The 15,206-nt window shown below is 33.8% G+C and overlaps 2 protein-coding genes across 3 annotated transcripts in view; one reads left to right on the forward strand and one right to left on the reverse strand.

Moving 5' to 3' along the window:
* Positions 1-1,602, forward strand: part of LOC145247561 (uncharacterized) — a 46,832-nt gene extending 45,230 nt beyond the window's left edge. For both annotated transcript variants that reach the window (XM_080109407.1, XM_080109408.1), the window contains exon 11: positions 1,213-1,602. In XM_080109407.1, coding sequence (XP_079965533.1) covers positions 1,213-1,272 — 60 coding nt within the window. In that variant the 3' untranslated portion in view covers positions 1,273-1,602. The remainder of the gene's footprint in view (positions 1-1,212) is intronic.
* A 2,598-nt stretch (positions 1,603-4,200) lies between these two features.
* The window catches only part of LOC145247563 (STING ER exit protein-like), a 30,798-nt gene continuing 19,792 nt past the window's right edge, over positions 4,201-15,206 (reverse strand). Inside the window, exon 7 of the mRNA XM_080109409.1 lies at positions 4,201-4,553. Within this exon, the coding sequence (XP_079965535.1) occupies positions 4,503-4,553 (51 nt within the window). The 3' untranslated portion in view covers positions 4,201-4,502. The remainder of the gene's footprint in view (positions 4,554-15,206) is intronic.

The following is a 15,206-nucleotide window of genomic DNA, read 5'->3' on the forward strand; positions in this document are numbered from 1 at the left end:
ATAGGAGAACAGAAACTTGTGAAAAGGATGAGTTGGAAGCACAACAGCAGTTGGTATTTCGACAGCTGAGAGAGAGAACAGACAGTAGAAATCACAGTTGAAGATAGCCATGGGAAAGCAGGAGTTCAAACAAATATTTTTCTTCATTTAATTTCCTTTTTTTTTTTTTCCAATTCAAGTATATAAAAAAATATTACTAGCAGAATGACTAAGTTTATAATTGATGAGATTTATATATGAAACATGATTGCTTTTGTGTTGTCGTTTGCATTTTTTGTTATAAAAAAAGTTATTTTTATTTTCTTTTTATTTAAAAATATTGTCATAAGAATCAGTAAAAATTCAACAAGCAATATTTATGTTGTAAATTAGACTTTCCAGTCATTTGTTACAGCATTTCACCCTGGGGTCAATCGGTGATGTCAGCTCCTTCCAATAAAGTGAGAAAATCATGTATTACCCACTCAACGACATCGCTGATTCCAACATTGTTTTCGTGGCCTTCTCTTTCATCTTCTCTTCTGGCTATGTTATCGTCTCTCACATTGTCAACTGTTGAGGGTGTGTGCATGGGTTCATAAGTATGAAAAAAAAAATAAAACAATACAAAACACAAACTGAAACTTTCTGTAAAAATAAGTTGCACTCTGTGTGTGTGACACCATGGACCCTCTGCTATTGAGACTGTGTGTGTGACACCATGGACCCTCTGCTATTGAGACTGTGTGTTGGTTGATCAAGTGATTTCCTCCATCTCCCCTGAGCCAAAACTGTCTACAAGCCACTCCCAACCATGGTAAAACTGTCACAATACCCATGGCCACACCCAAAACCGCCCACACACTAACTAAAAATTTATTCAATCCTTTCGTCCCGATCATCTGCCATACCTTCATTATAAGACCACCTCAGCTCTCCTTTGTATGCGTTGATGCACAACTTCCTATGCCTTTGTCTTTCCACCAACCCTATTTCCTATACCATCGCTCATGTGATAAACCTACTTCCTCTTTTTTTTTGTTATACTTTTTCCTTCCTTTTTTTTTTTTTTTTTTTTTTCTTGCTTACAAGGGGCTGGGGATAATATTACACCATTACCAATGTTGAAATGAGTGACAGCTATATAGTCTTGATTCCATCATGATACCATGATTTATAGTTCTGTTCAAGATTTTTGGATTTTTATCATTTTTTTAATTTTTTTCCTTTCAGGGATTTTTGGAAACTGATATGAAGGAATCTGGTTGGCTGACAAAACACAAAACAACATAAAAAGTTTGAATCTTTCAAATATTTTTCGTACATAAAACAGACTTCTGTCTCCATGGAGTTATTGATTACAGATTTATCAAATAGAAAACAAGAAATCCATTTTATTTTTTATGGACACTACAAAATGTTTATGGGCCCAAATTCTTAACATTTTTTTTAATAAAAGACACAAGTCAGCTTAATCTTGTGTCTTCTCGACATTAATGGCATTTATTTTTACAGCTTTTGCTGGTGTTTCTATTTAATCATATACAATCATTTTATAAAGGTAAATGTATAAAAAGAGATTTATTAAAAGTATAAAATAAAAATTATATTTTATGAAGAAAATGTTTTTGTTCGAATTTTTATTTTGTCATGGCTGGCAGAACAAGAACAATCCACACCTGTGATACTATGGTATGCCATCCTCCCCAACAATTGAGGGAAAAAAATAAATTTAAAAAAATCATTGGCGCACAAAAGAAAAATTCAATTGTCCATTTTTTTTTTTTTTTTTTCCTAAGAAAAAAAAAAATTAAAAGTTCAATTATAACATCTTCAGTTTTTTTTTTTTTTTTTTTTTTTTTTTTTTTTAGTCATTTATTTTTTGCTGGGTTCTGACTTCTATTGAGCATCCAGTCATAAAAACCTCATCCGTCTATCGAAACTGAACTCCTACATAACTCCATCTCAAAATATATATTTTTATTATGAAAAGAAAAATTCAATTGTCCATTTTTATAAAAAAAAAAAAAAAAAAAAAATATATATATATATATATATTAAAAGTTTAATTATAACATCTTCAGTTCCTTTTTTTTTTTTTTTTTTTTTTAATATAGTCATTTATTCTTTGCTGGGTTCTTTTACAAAGTTAGCACGCTTTATTACATTTTTCTGAGTCGCCCCCCCCCTTTCCCTTCTGACTTCTATTGGGCATCCAGTCATAAAAGCCCCATCCGTCTATCAAAACTGAACTCCTACATAACTCCATCTCAAAATCTATATTTTTATTATGTCATCACTATACGATCTTTGCTCGGTTTTGTCACATATATTTTTGCTTATATTATGGTTCGTATAAAGTCCATCTGTCAAGTTAACATCAAATAAACATTCCTGACAAATATTAAATGTAAATATTCCAACTTGACAATAATGTTTTACATCCTCAAAATATTTTTGTCTAAAAATATACTTTTACCAATCATAATAATTGACCCTTTTAATAATTTTTGGTGTTTTCCAGTAGACTAACAACATAACAATAAAATAAAAATTATATATTTTATAAAGAAAATGTTTTTGTTGGAATTTTTATTTTGTTATAGCTGGCAGAACAAGAACAATCTACACCTGTGATACTATGGTATGTCATCCTCCTCAACTCGGAATCTAGGACTGGCAGAAAAGACATTAAAAATAATGGATCCACTAAACTTCATAGATTCGTGATTCCGTTACCGATAGCGAAAGTAAGCCATGATTAAACAAAACAAAACAAGCATCTCTGATTTACAACAACAAAAAGTAAATATTACGTTTCCAAATTTTTGAGATGAGAACCAGTTATTCATATTATCTGGAATCTTCGGACTACTGTTCTCATCTTGAGTCATTGTCACAATGTTTTGGTCAATGTAACCTCCAACCTTCTTTAGGTGTATCTTGTTGAAGCCAGGAATGTTTCTGTCGAACTTTGGAATTTCGAACAGAACCCTTTATTTACTTCATAAGAGTAACATGCGCTGAAGAAGGTTGGAGGTTTCATCAACCGAAACATGAAGATAACCATCAAGATGAAAGCATTCCTAAAACTTTCTGCATAAGAAATGCTTAAAAAACCTAAGTGATATAAATCTCCACAAGAACACAAGACTTCTTATATTATTGGCAAAAATACACTTGTTTTTGTTGGCAAAAGTGTGATTCTGGTGATGCTTATTTTGATCAATAAATCTTTCTTGCCAACCTGATATTAGGTAAAATTTAGTTCTAAGTAACATTCTTTTGGAGGTTTATGGTTTAAAAGACGTTTAGAGGTTACATTGGCCAAAATGGTATGAAAACAACATCTAAGAATAATCCAAATAATCAGTTATCTCCAAAAATTCACAAACACGTAAAACTTTTTCAAAAACATTTGAGACAAAATAACAAAAAAAAAAAAAAAATGAATCTTAATGTTTTAGAAGCAATTAAAAAATCGCACTAACATTTGATATAGTAGATTCCATGATATTTTATTTATCTTAATATAAGATAATTTAATCGAGTTGTGTATTTTACAAGAAACTCAAATAAATGATAGGAATTTGTACAGTTTGAATGTGATTTGTTTGAAAATTAAGTTGAATATACACACAAGTAACTTTTACTAAATGTACTTAAATATAATTTTCTACCGATCTGTATGTTTTTAATGTGCAGAAACTGATTGTAAAATTTATTATCTCTGAACAGTGATCGATTATTATTTTATTTTTTTTTTTCATTTTTTAAGGAATGAAGCCTCTTCAATAGCCAAGTGATAAGCTATTTTGTGTCTCAGGCTTTGAATGGAATCTAATTTTGAAATTGAAAAAAAAAAAAAAAAAAAAACTTGAAAACCGATTGGTATATATATTATTCCTTAATTGGAATTCATTTTTGAGATGAGCATTAAATATATTAATTTATTTTTATTCGGACTATTATTCTCATCTTTATTAGTTGTTGTTTTCACAACGTTTTGGCCAACTATTCCTATGGCCTTCGTCAGGTGGTAGTTCCTATCCGTCGCGGTTACCACCTGACGAAGGCCAGAGGAATAATTGGCCGAAACGTCGTGAAAACAACAACTATTAAAGATGAAAACAACAACTAATAAAGATGAGAATAATAGTCCGAAATAAATTAATAACTTGAAACCCGTTTCAGATTATTAAAAGTATATAGATGAGTAGAAAATTAAATTTTTAATGTGTTTTGGTAAAATTTAATTTTTGTACATATCTTGGGTTGTTAACTATACTGTAATTTTACCAAAAATTAATACTTTTTTAGTTCCTCATCTTCATTAAGAATGAAGAGATATTTTTTTTCTTTTTTTCTCTCTTAGTCTCACCACAAATGCCTCGAGTTGATTTTGACATAAAATTCCAGAAAAGTTTTCCAATGTCAATGGATGTATCAGTTTTTTGTTTTTTTTGTTGTTCATTAACATTTGCATGTAAATTTAATAAGTATTCAAAACTTTTTATACATTTTCATTTGTCTATCAAAGTGCCTTTTGGTCTCTTCTTTGCTTCTTCTTCAGCCTGTGAATAATTAAAAGAAAAAAAAACATTTAAGAAAAGGATCAATATAAAAATTAAGTTCAAAATTTATTTTAAAAAAAAAAGGGGGGGGGGACTTCAATCCTAATTAAAAATAAAGTGACTTACACATATTCATGAGCAAAAAAAAAAAATGGGCCAAGAGTGGAAGAAAGAAGAAATCGATTTTTTAATATTTTTCCATTAATTTTTGTTAATTTTAACTGAAAATTTCTATTTTGTAGATCATTATTATTATAGCATATAATAATAAGTGGAAAAATTCATCCTAAAAATGTAAGACCACATTTTGGTAAGGATATAAAAAACCGAATTGCAGGATTAAGGCAGTCCAAAATGACTTACAAGCAGATTTTTGATATTTTAAGAAAAGAAAATGTGAAAACATCTTTTTCTGCAGTGAAGTGAATTGGTCAAAGGTTAGAAGTCAAATGCTTGATAAAAGGGAAATCAGGATCTGGTCGCCCTAGAGCATCAACTTTAAAGGATCAAAAGAAAACTTATGTTGACCATAGCAAAGAATGAAAAACAGGGACTGGAAATTCTCTTTCTAGATATACAATATCTAGATGTATGAAAGAAATGTGATTTTCTTCTAAAAGGTGTGCAAAAAAGCCATTTTTATCTAAGAAGAACATCAATGATAGAAAGAGATTTTTCTCATATTATGGCAAGAAAGATACAGACTGGTTCAGGAATGTTTTCTGGTTAGATGAATCAAGATTTTGTCTGGTTAGTGATGCTCCCGAACGGTGCAATCGAAGAACCAGAGAAAGATTTTCGCGAAGTTGCATAAAAACGACAGTTAAACAGGGAAATGGAGGGATAATGATATGGGGAACTTATTAGATGTGAGAAGTCAATCAATGCAAAGGAATACATTCGAATATTAGAAACAGGACTGTTACTAAGTATCCAGAAACTAGGAATATCCCAGAATATTATTTTTTAACATAATAATGCACCTGCACACACTGCTAAAGTCGAAAAAAAAAAGAAAAAATGGTTTTCTGATAATTCAATTAATGGGATATTTTGGCCAGGTCAAAGCCCAATATTTTTTTTTTTTTTTACAAGGTGGTCACCACTTATCAAGGCCCGGAAACCACTCAAGGATAAGGTTTATTGCATGTACAGTACATTAGTGTGGAGATTTAATAAAGTGTCTACTTAAGGGGGCGGTTCATCAGGAATTTGTTTACATTGGACTTGGAAGACATCCAGGTTGTAGTCAGGTGAAAAGCAGGCAGACGGAACAGAGTTCCACAAGCGTGCAGTTCTAAGAAAGAGGCTTTGTTCATGGAAACCCAATCAAGAATATTTGGTCCATAATATCTTGTGCATTGGCCGGAAGCACTTTTGAGATTAATCACAAACTGTGAGAAGCTGTGCAAAGCGAATGGAATAGCATCTTCTCTTCACAGTGTTCCACTTTGGTTGAGAGCATGTCTAAAAGTATTGATCTTTTAAAGAAATCAAAAGGGAATGCGATTCCATCCTAACTTTAGTTTCCTAACTAAGCAATTATTAAAGTAAATATCTTGTTCTGTGTTATTAGTCTCGTTTAAGTTTCCTTGTTCAATTGTTCTTTGTTCAATATAGCTTTTAGTGCCATAAAATGTATAAAATTTGTTTGGCCCTTTTTTTTTTTTTTTTTGCTCATGAGTGTACACAAGAGAAGTAAATAGACAAAATATAATTGTTACATTTTTACTATTTGAGCCACTGATTATCATTTTCTTTTGTGTTTAACCCACATGAGATAAGAATACACACAGGACTTCTTTTATCAAACACAAAGATTTGGTTAGGATGAAATCTTGCCATCTTGAGATTTTATTGCAGCGTTTTCAACCATCTCTGTTTCTGAGATCTTAGCTATTTTCTAGAAGTTTTCATCTTGAATCTCATTTTTACAATTGTCAACATTTTGTGCATTACATGTCCCATACAAACACGGACAATTTTTTTTCCCTATATTTTTTCTGAGATTGGCATAACTGGTCAGACTAAAAGTTCAACACAAACTCTTTCTCCATGATGAAGGGATAATACAAGGAGTAACATTACCAGTTGATTTTTTTTTTCTTTTTAATTATTTTATCAACTTGGGTGAAAAGAGCCGTGTAAAAGAAGCTCAAAATATTTTAATTATGCAAATATCATTACTGGATCAAAAGTTATGAAAATTTAGTGTCCAAATTTGTATTTTTCATTGGATATTTTTCTTTAATAATGCTTTTAAAAAAAACTGGGCCAAAATACAGACCTCAGCATTTTAAGAAATTCAGTAATTTCTATACCATTTAATTTTTTCATCCATAAAATTGCTTTAAAAATTGTCCCGCAAATAAGCTAGTGCTTGTTTCATCTATGAAACTATGTGCTCCAGTCGCCAACCCAATGTTGTGTACCATAGTCCTTTTCTTTTTTATTTTCCAATCTCGTCTTGGCTTTGTCATTGTCTCTCACACATTAGCGACTGTCGAGAGCAAACACTGGTTCACAAGTATAAAAAAAAAAACAAAAAAAAACAAGCCACGCATGCAAGGTCCCCCTCCACAAGTGAAAAATTTACTTTCACCATGACTAATGTTTGTGCAAAATATTTTTAAAAATCCAAGGCGTGATTATTGAGAAAAGTACAAACAAACAAACGGACAAATGATTTGGGGCCAATTTTACTCCTATAATGGACCGTAGGGGGAGCAAGCAGTTATCCTGGAAAATCTGTTCTGACCAAAATTTACTTTCACCATGACTAATGTTTGTGCAAAAATTTTTTTTAAATCCACGGCGTGGTTTTTGAGAAAAGTGCGAACAAATGAATGGACTAACAGAAGTGAATTACTAAATCCAATCCCTCCTTTGTCGGCGAACAAAAAACAGTAAACTTTCAGTCACTGTCGCAAAACTCGCCTCCACTTCTAAATTGTTTATAAACAAACTAAATATATCAATCTTTATGTCCGGTCTTTTGCCCCAGTCACCGCCGCACCCTGATTAACAATCCTATTTTAGATAGCCTTTGTGTGCCTTGCTGAACCACCTCCCCCCCCCCCTGTCTTTTTTACTAATCTTGCTTCCTCTACATGTTCTGCTGATCATCTTTTCTTTCTTTTTTTTCACTTCCAAACATTGAGGTGGTGGTGGTGGTGGAGGTGGGAATGTCTGTGTATCACACAAGCGTATTAAGTGTGAAATTTTGCTGACGTGCAATGAAAAGATGCTATCGCTTATTAATGCTGTTAGAAGCCATACAAAATGGCAGTAAAATTTTGAAGCATCAATATTTTATACTAATTGACAATTTTTGTGTTTTGGATATCAATTTACCAACCATTTACGTATGACGCGTACATAAGAAGCATTAGAATCATCAGTTTCAGAGGAGTCATATTCCAGACCAGTCTAGAAGTAGATTTAAAAAACTTTGTATAGCTGCAAATCTTGGGATTCTATGTGGCCTTGGCGGCGACTGGTTTAATATTGGTTTGGATATTCTATGTGGCCTTGGCGGCGACTGGTTTAATATTGGTTTGGATATTCTATGTGGCCTTGGCGGCGACTGGTTTAATATTGGTTTGGATATTCTATGTGGCCTTGGCGGCGACTGGTTTAATATTGGTTTGGATATTCTATGTGGCCTTGGCGGCGACTGGTTTAATATTGGTTTGGATATTCTATGTGGCCTTGGCGGCGACTGGTTTAATATTGGTTTGGATATTCTATGTGGCCTTGGCGGCAACTGGTTTAATATTGGTTTGGATATTCTATGTGGCCTTGGCGGCAACTGGTTTAATATTGGTTTGGATATTCTATGTGGCCTTGGCGGCGACTGGTTTAATATTGGTTTGGATATTCTATGTGGCCTTGGCGGCAACTGGTTTAATATTGGTTTGGATATTCTATGTGGCCTTGGCGGCGACTGGTTTAATATTGGTTTGGATATTCTATGTGGCCTTGGCGGCGACTGGTTTAATATTGGTTTGGATATTCTATGTGGCCTTGGCGGCGACTGGTTTAATATTGGTTTGGATATTCTATGTGGCCTTGGCGGCGACTGGTTTAATATTGGTTTGGATATTCTATGTGGCCTTGGCGGCGACTGGTTTAATATTGGTTTGGATATTCTATGTGGCCTTGGCGGCGACTGGTTTAATATTGGTTTGGATATTCTATGTGGCCTTGGCGGCGACTGGTTTAATATGGGTTTGGATATTCTATGTGGCCTTGGCGGCGACTGGTTTAATATTGGTTTGGATATTCTATGTGGCCTTGGCGGCGACTGGTTTAATATTGGTTTGGATATTCTATGTGGCCTTGGCGGCGACTGGTTTAATATTGGTTTGGATATTCTATGTGGCCTTGGCGGCGACTGGTTTAATATTGGTTTGGATATTCTATGTGGCCTTGGCGGCGACTGGTTTAATATTGGTTTGGATATTCTATGTGGCCTTGGCGGCGACTGGTTTAATATTGGTTTGGATATTCTATGTGGCCTTGGCGGCGACTGGTTTAATATTGGTTTGGATATTCTATGTGGCCTTGGCGGCGACTGGTTTAATATTGGTTTGGATATTCTATGTGGCCTTGGCGGCGACTGGTTTAATATTGGTTTGGATATTCTATGTGGCCTTGGCGGCGACTGGTTTAATATTGGTTTGGATATTCTATGTGGCCTTGGCGGCAACTGGTTTAATATTGGTTTGGATATTCTATGTGGCCTTGGCGGCAACTGGTTTAATATTGGTTTGGATATTCTATGTGGCCTTGGCGGCGACTGGTTTAATATTGGTTTGGATATTCTATGTGGCCTTGGCGGCAACTGGTTTAATATTGGTTTGGATATTCTATGTGGCCTTGGCGGCAACTGGTTTAATATTGGTTTGGATATTCTATGTGGCCTTGGCGGCGACTGGTTTAATATTGGTTTGGATATTCTATGTGGCCTTGGCGGCGACTGGTTTAATATTGGTTTGGATATTCTATGTGGCCTTGGCGGCGACTGGTTTAATATTGGTTTGGATATTCTATGTGGCCTTGGCGGCGACTGGTTTAATATTGGTTTGGATATTCTATGTGGCCTTGGCGGCGACTGGTTTAATATTGGTTTGGATATTCTATGTGGCCTTGGCGGCGACTGGTTTAATATTGGTTTGGATATTCTATGTGGCCTTGGCGGCGACTGGTTTAATATTGGTTTGGATATTCTATGTGGCCTTGGCGGCGACTGGTTTAATATTGGTTTGGATATTCTATGTGGCCTTGGCGGCGACTGGTTTAATATTGGTTTGGATATTCTATGTGGCCTTGGCGGCGACTGGTTTAATATTGGTTTGGATATTCTATGTGGCCTTGGCGGCGACTGGTTTAATATTGGTTTGGATATTCTATGTGGCCTTGGCGGCGACTGGTTTAATATTGGTTTGGATATTCTATGTGGCCTTGGCGGCGACTGGTTTAATATTGGTTTGGATATTCTATGTGGCCTTGGCGGCGACTGGTTTAATATTGGTTTGGATATTCTATGTGGCCTTGGCGGCAACTGGTTTAATATTGGTTTGGATATTCTATGTGGCCTTGGCGGCAACTAGTTTAATATTGGTTTGGATATTCAGTTTGCTATGACGGATACCATTTCTGTTTAGAACTCATACCCTTCCAGAGGTCCTGTGTCTAGATTGGTTTTGTTTTACGGCATATCAACCCTTTCCAGGTTATTTAATGTCAAATCTAGTGATTTTGAAAAAAATATCTTTTGTTGTAGATTGTTAATATCTTTAAGTACCGTTTTTTTTTTTTTTCAAAATCTTTTTGGGGTTATGTTGAATTTAACCATTAAAAAATATATATTTGGGCTTCAAGGTATTTATATCTTCAAATATTTATTCATAGGGTTTAGGTGAGTTGTTTTGTAGAGAGAAGTTATTTTTGTTTTGTTAGTTTGATGAGATATTTAACCAGAATATCAAACCTCATTAATGTATTTAATGCCCCCCCCCCAAAAAAAAAACCAACAAACTTTTCCCTTTTTTGAGAATAGTCTTGTTACTTTCAAAAAGGAGAAAATTTCGTCCAAGCAGTTTTTTTTAAAGATATTCTTTTCTAATAGTATCAAGGGCTCTATATTCTCCAACAAGATGTTTGATAGTGCACGTTTTCTGACAGAATGGACATTGTGGTTGCTGCTCTTGTTTAAATATGCAGGAGTACATGAGTTTTGTATGGCCAATATATATTCTAGATTTAATTTTTCCTTTGATTTTCTAAGAGTTGATCTTTATTCTTCCAGTATGGGTTTTCTTTGGTACAGTTTTTTGTTTGTGTTGTTGTTCCATTATTGCTGTCATTTTGCATAAAATGGTTGATTTTATGCTTAAAGTCAGTGTAGGGAATGTTAATTGTATCAGGGTTCAAGTTTAGAGTGAATTTGACTGTTAAGTCTACTAATTTGTTTTTTTTAATTCAATCCAATATTGGAATCCAGCAGATGATTATTTCTTTGTGTTTAGATAATGAGTTGATTCTGTTTAGAAGTTTGATGATTAGAGGGTTTAAGTGTTTTTGTTATTTAGTGATGTTAAAACGGAGAGGGAATCTGAAAATATTAGGAATTTTTTATGTTTATTTTTTCTAAGATATTGAGAGCGAGGTCGATAGCACATAGTTCCATTTTTACTGCTGAAGTTTCTGCTGGGCCTTTTTTAGAGTTGTTCTATTTAAAATGCCACTCTAGTGTGATCGGTCAGTAAAAATTTGTAGATGGTCAAAGTATTTCAGAAGAATATCAACGTCTTTTTTTTCTTAGTAGATATTAGAGTAGGTTTTTGCTAATTTTAGAATTACTTTGGGTTTTTGGAGAATCCAAGGTGGAGTTTCAGGTAGAATGCGTTCCTGGATATTTTCAACAGGCCTTTCTGATTCCCGTAGTATTGATTCCATTTGAAGACTAAAAGGTTTTATAGCTTTTCTTTTTGTTTCAAATGAATCCTTATATTTTGGATTGAATATAATTTCGCTGGATTATTTGGGTATGCTTTTAATTTAGAGTAATATTGGGCACCCAGTTTATGACTCCTTATATTTAAAGGAATCTCATTAGCCTCTGCATGAAGACTTTCAACTGGAGACGTTTTAAAAGCACCGAGTGCTAATCTCAGGCCTCGATGGCAGATTGGATCTAAAATCTTTAGGTAAGAGTTTCTAGCTGATTGATATATAAAACTACCGTAATCTAGTTTAGATCTAATCAATGTCCTATATAGTAATTGTCTGTATTTTGGAGATGAGGTGTATTCGTTTATTGAGATTGTCGGACTGACTTTCTCATCTTGGTTGTTATAGTCACAACGTTTCGGCCATTTTGCCCTCCGGCCTTGATCAGGTTATTTGTATCGAACTGGGGAACCGTTTGTTAGGAGTCTCGAACCCAATCCTTTATTATTATTACGGGGGTACCAAAGTTTACAGTTACCCAAAGGTGCTGAGTTCAATTCTGAACGAAGGCAGTGAAAAGTAACATTCAAAACAGAGAATCAGCAACTATGTCCCAGAGCCTAGCTGGAGTCCGAACACAGTACCCCCATAATAATAATAAAGGGTTGGGTTCGAGACTCCTAACGGTTCCCAGTTCGATACAAAACACCTGATGAAGGCCGGAGAGCAAAACGGCCGAAACGTTGTGACTATAACAACCAAGATGAGAAAGTCAGTCCGACAATCTCAATAAATGTCCTATATAGTTTCATTAAAGTTTCTTGGTCTGCTCCCTACTCTGTGTGTGTTATTACACGTAGTAGTTGTAGCCTTTTATTGCAACTATTTCTTAGGTTCTTCAGGTGGCTGATGAATGTTTTTTTTTTTATCAAATATTAGTCACAGAAATTTGTGTTCATCTGCGGTAGGGATTTCACTGTAGGGTCATTGTGAAGTTTTCTCTTATGACAGAAATGTATGCATTTAGTTTTTGATTGAGAAAATCTGTCCATTTTTTGTTGCCCATTCATCCAGTTTGTTTAGGCATTGTTGGAGTTTGTATTCAATGGTGTGTATATATTTTGATCTGCAGTACACCAGGATATCATCTACATAGAAGGATCCCTCAACACCAAGGTCCAAACATTTCACTATGCTGTTCATTTTAACATTGAATACTGTCACGGATAATATGCTTTCTTGACAGACTCCCTCCTCTTGGCTCATGGTGTCAGAGAAAGTGGATCCAATGCAAATCCTAAATTTGCAGTCAGATAAGAATCCCTTTATAAATTGTGGAAGTCTGCCTTTTAAATCCAAATTACACAAATCTTTCATTATTCCATAATTCTATGTAGAGTCATAAGCCTTCTCTAGTTCGAAAAAGATTGCTGATAGGTGCTCATTCCTGATAAATGCTTCCCTTATAGCTGTCTCCAGTCAGATTGCATGATAGGTTGCAGACAAGGTTGTTGGATTGAAGACAGCAAACCAATTTGTTTGTTTTTTACACAAACAGCTGGTTAATGAGATCAGTCTATAGTTTTGTGGGTTTGAATTGCCTTTAACTGGTTTAAGGATTGCTATTATTGCGGTTTGCCTCCATAAGTCTGTGAATTCACTTTCTCTACATAATTTGTTAAAAGTTCTCAGTAGTAATTTTAGTGATTCTGTAGGGAGTAGTAAGAATTCATAATGGATTTCATCTAGTCCTATGGTCGTATTGTGGGATCTTTTAATAGAATCTTTTAATTCAGTTAATGCAAGAAGTTTATTGTAATCTTTTAGGTTTTTCGATTTAAAGTTTAGTTTGTGCTGTTCAGCATTTTGTTTAATTGTCATAAATTTTGTGTTATGGTTTTGATTGGATGAATTTTGGGAAAAGGTTTCAGCTAGTAAGTCTGCTATGTCCTTTTTATCAGTTTCTTTAGAGTTATTTTTAAGAAAGTGTTTAATTGGTGTTGTTTGATGTTTACTTGCAATTTTCGAATCATCTCCCATATGGCCCTTGATTCCGAGGAGGGATTCAATTTGCTGGCATAGTTTTTCAGCTTTCTTTTTTAGCTGCCTTAATTACCTTTAATTAACTTTAACTCTGTTTAGTTTGTATTTAATCTGATTTTAAATTGTGATTTGCTATTTTTAGAATTTCTTTAAAACCGCTTTTTGCAATTTGACAGTTTCCTGACATTTGTTGTAAAACCAGGGCTTGTTAGGTGCTGATGTTTGGTAATGGTGAATAAAGGGAGACCTTAACTTTCAAACATAATGGAAGTTGGCACCCGTGTCTCAATTGGAGTATGGAAGCACAGAATCAATACAATTTTCAATTTTGTTTATTTTTTTCACGCTCTTCTAATAAAAATATATATAAAATACGCAAACATTTTTATCAATTTTTTAATCGTACATTTTTTCAAATAACGATGTTTATTTAAGTTAATGTTATATATTTTGTCAAACTATTTAGATATTTTTTAAATATATTTATTTACAGAAGCATGAAAAAACACTACGAATGTGTCATATTTTTTTACAGTTTTAATTGTTTAATTAAGTTAATGTTATATCTATAAGATATGCAATTAAAAAAATAAATAAAAATAATTGATAAAAAAGTTGACATTTTTATATATTTTTTTATTATAATGGGGTGAAAAAAATTAACATAAAATATATTTGGAAATTGTATTGATTCTGCGTTTCCATACCTGAATTTAGAAACACGAGTGCCAACTTCAAGTGTATTTGAAAGTGAGGCTCTCCTTTTATTCACCATTACCTGAGGTTTTAGGGACACATTCGTTTGCTAATTCAGTTAGTGTTTCTGTGAAATATTCTACCGAGTCGTTGTTTGTCTCGGTGTGATTCAATCTATTCCTACATTTTTCTTTGAATATTTGCCAAATTTCCTTATTTAGTTTCCATCAGGGAGGTTTTTCACTGTTGGATTTTGGGCTTCTATCAAGATTGGAAAATGATTGCTGCCACAAGTGTCGTCATATACTTTCTCGTTAAAGTCCATATGTATTGATGGGTAACGTAAGCTTAGGTAAATGGCTGAGTGGTTTCCACTAGTTGGGTTGAAGTGCGCAGGTGCACTATCATTAAGGAAGCATATATCATTTTCATCGATAAGCTCTTCCAACGTTTTATCTTTTTTATTAGAGTCTTTACATCCCCATAGGATGTTATGATTATTAAAATCTAATAAAAGGTTTAGGTAATTGGTTGATTAGTTTTTCAAGTCATTTTTATCCAGGTTATCATTCGGTGGGATATACAGAGAACATACCGACATTGTTTTATATAAAGTTGCATTAATGGCAATTGCTTGGATGTTGGTTGTTGTTTATTTTGCTGTGGGGTATATCTTTTCTGGCTAGAATTGTTACCCACCCCCTAGATCCTGCCCTCAGAGTTATGAGTGTGATTAAATATTTGGTAGTTCTTAATATTGATGTTGTCTTCTTGTTTCAGGAAGGTTTCTTGAAGGCAAACTATTGTGGGGTGTTCTTGTGTTCATAGCAGAAGTAGTTCGTTCATATTTGTTTTCAAACCGTGACCGTTTCATTGGATTATTTTTTGTCCCATGGTTGTTTGCATGATGAGGTTTTTTAAATTAATCGACCTGCATCTCTTTGGAGGTAGAGTTTT

The sequence above is a fragment of the Euprymna scolopes genome, chromosome 25 (genome assembly GCF_053919585.1).
Source record: "Euprymna scolopes isolate OS-2025 chromosome 25, ASM5391958v1, whole genome shotgun sequence".
NCBI classification, from domain to species: Eukaryota; Metazoa; Mollusca; class Cephalopoda; order Sepiida; family Sepiolidae; genus Euprymna; species Euprymna scolopes.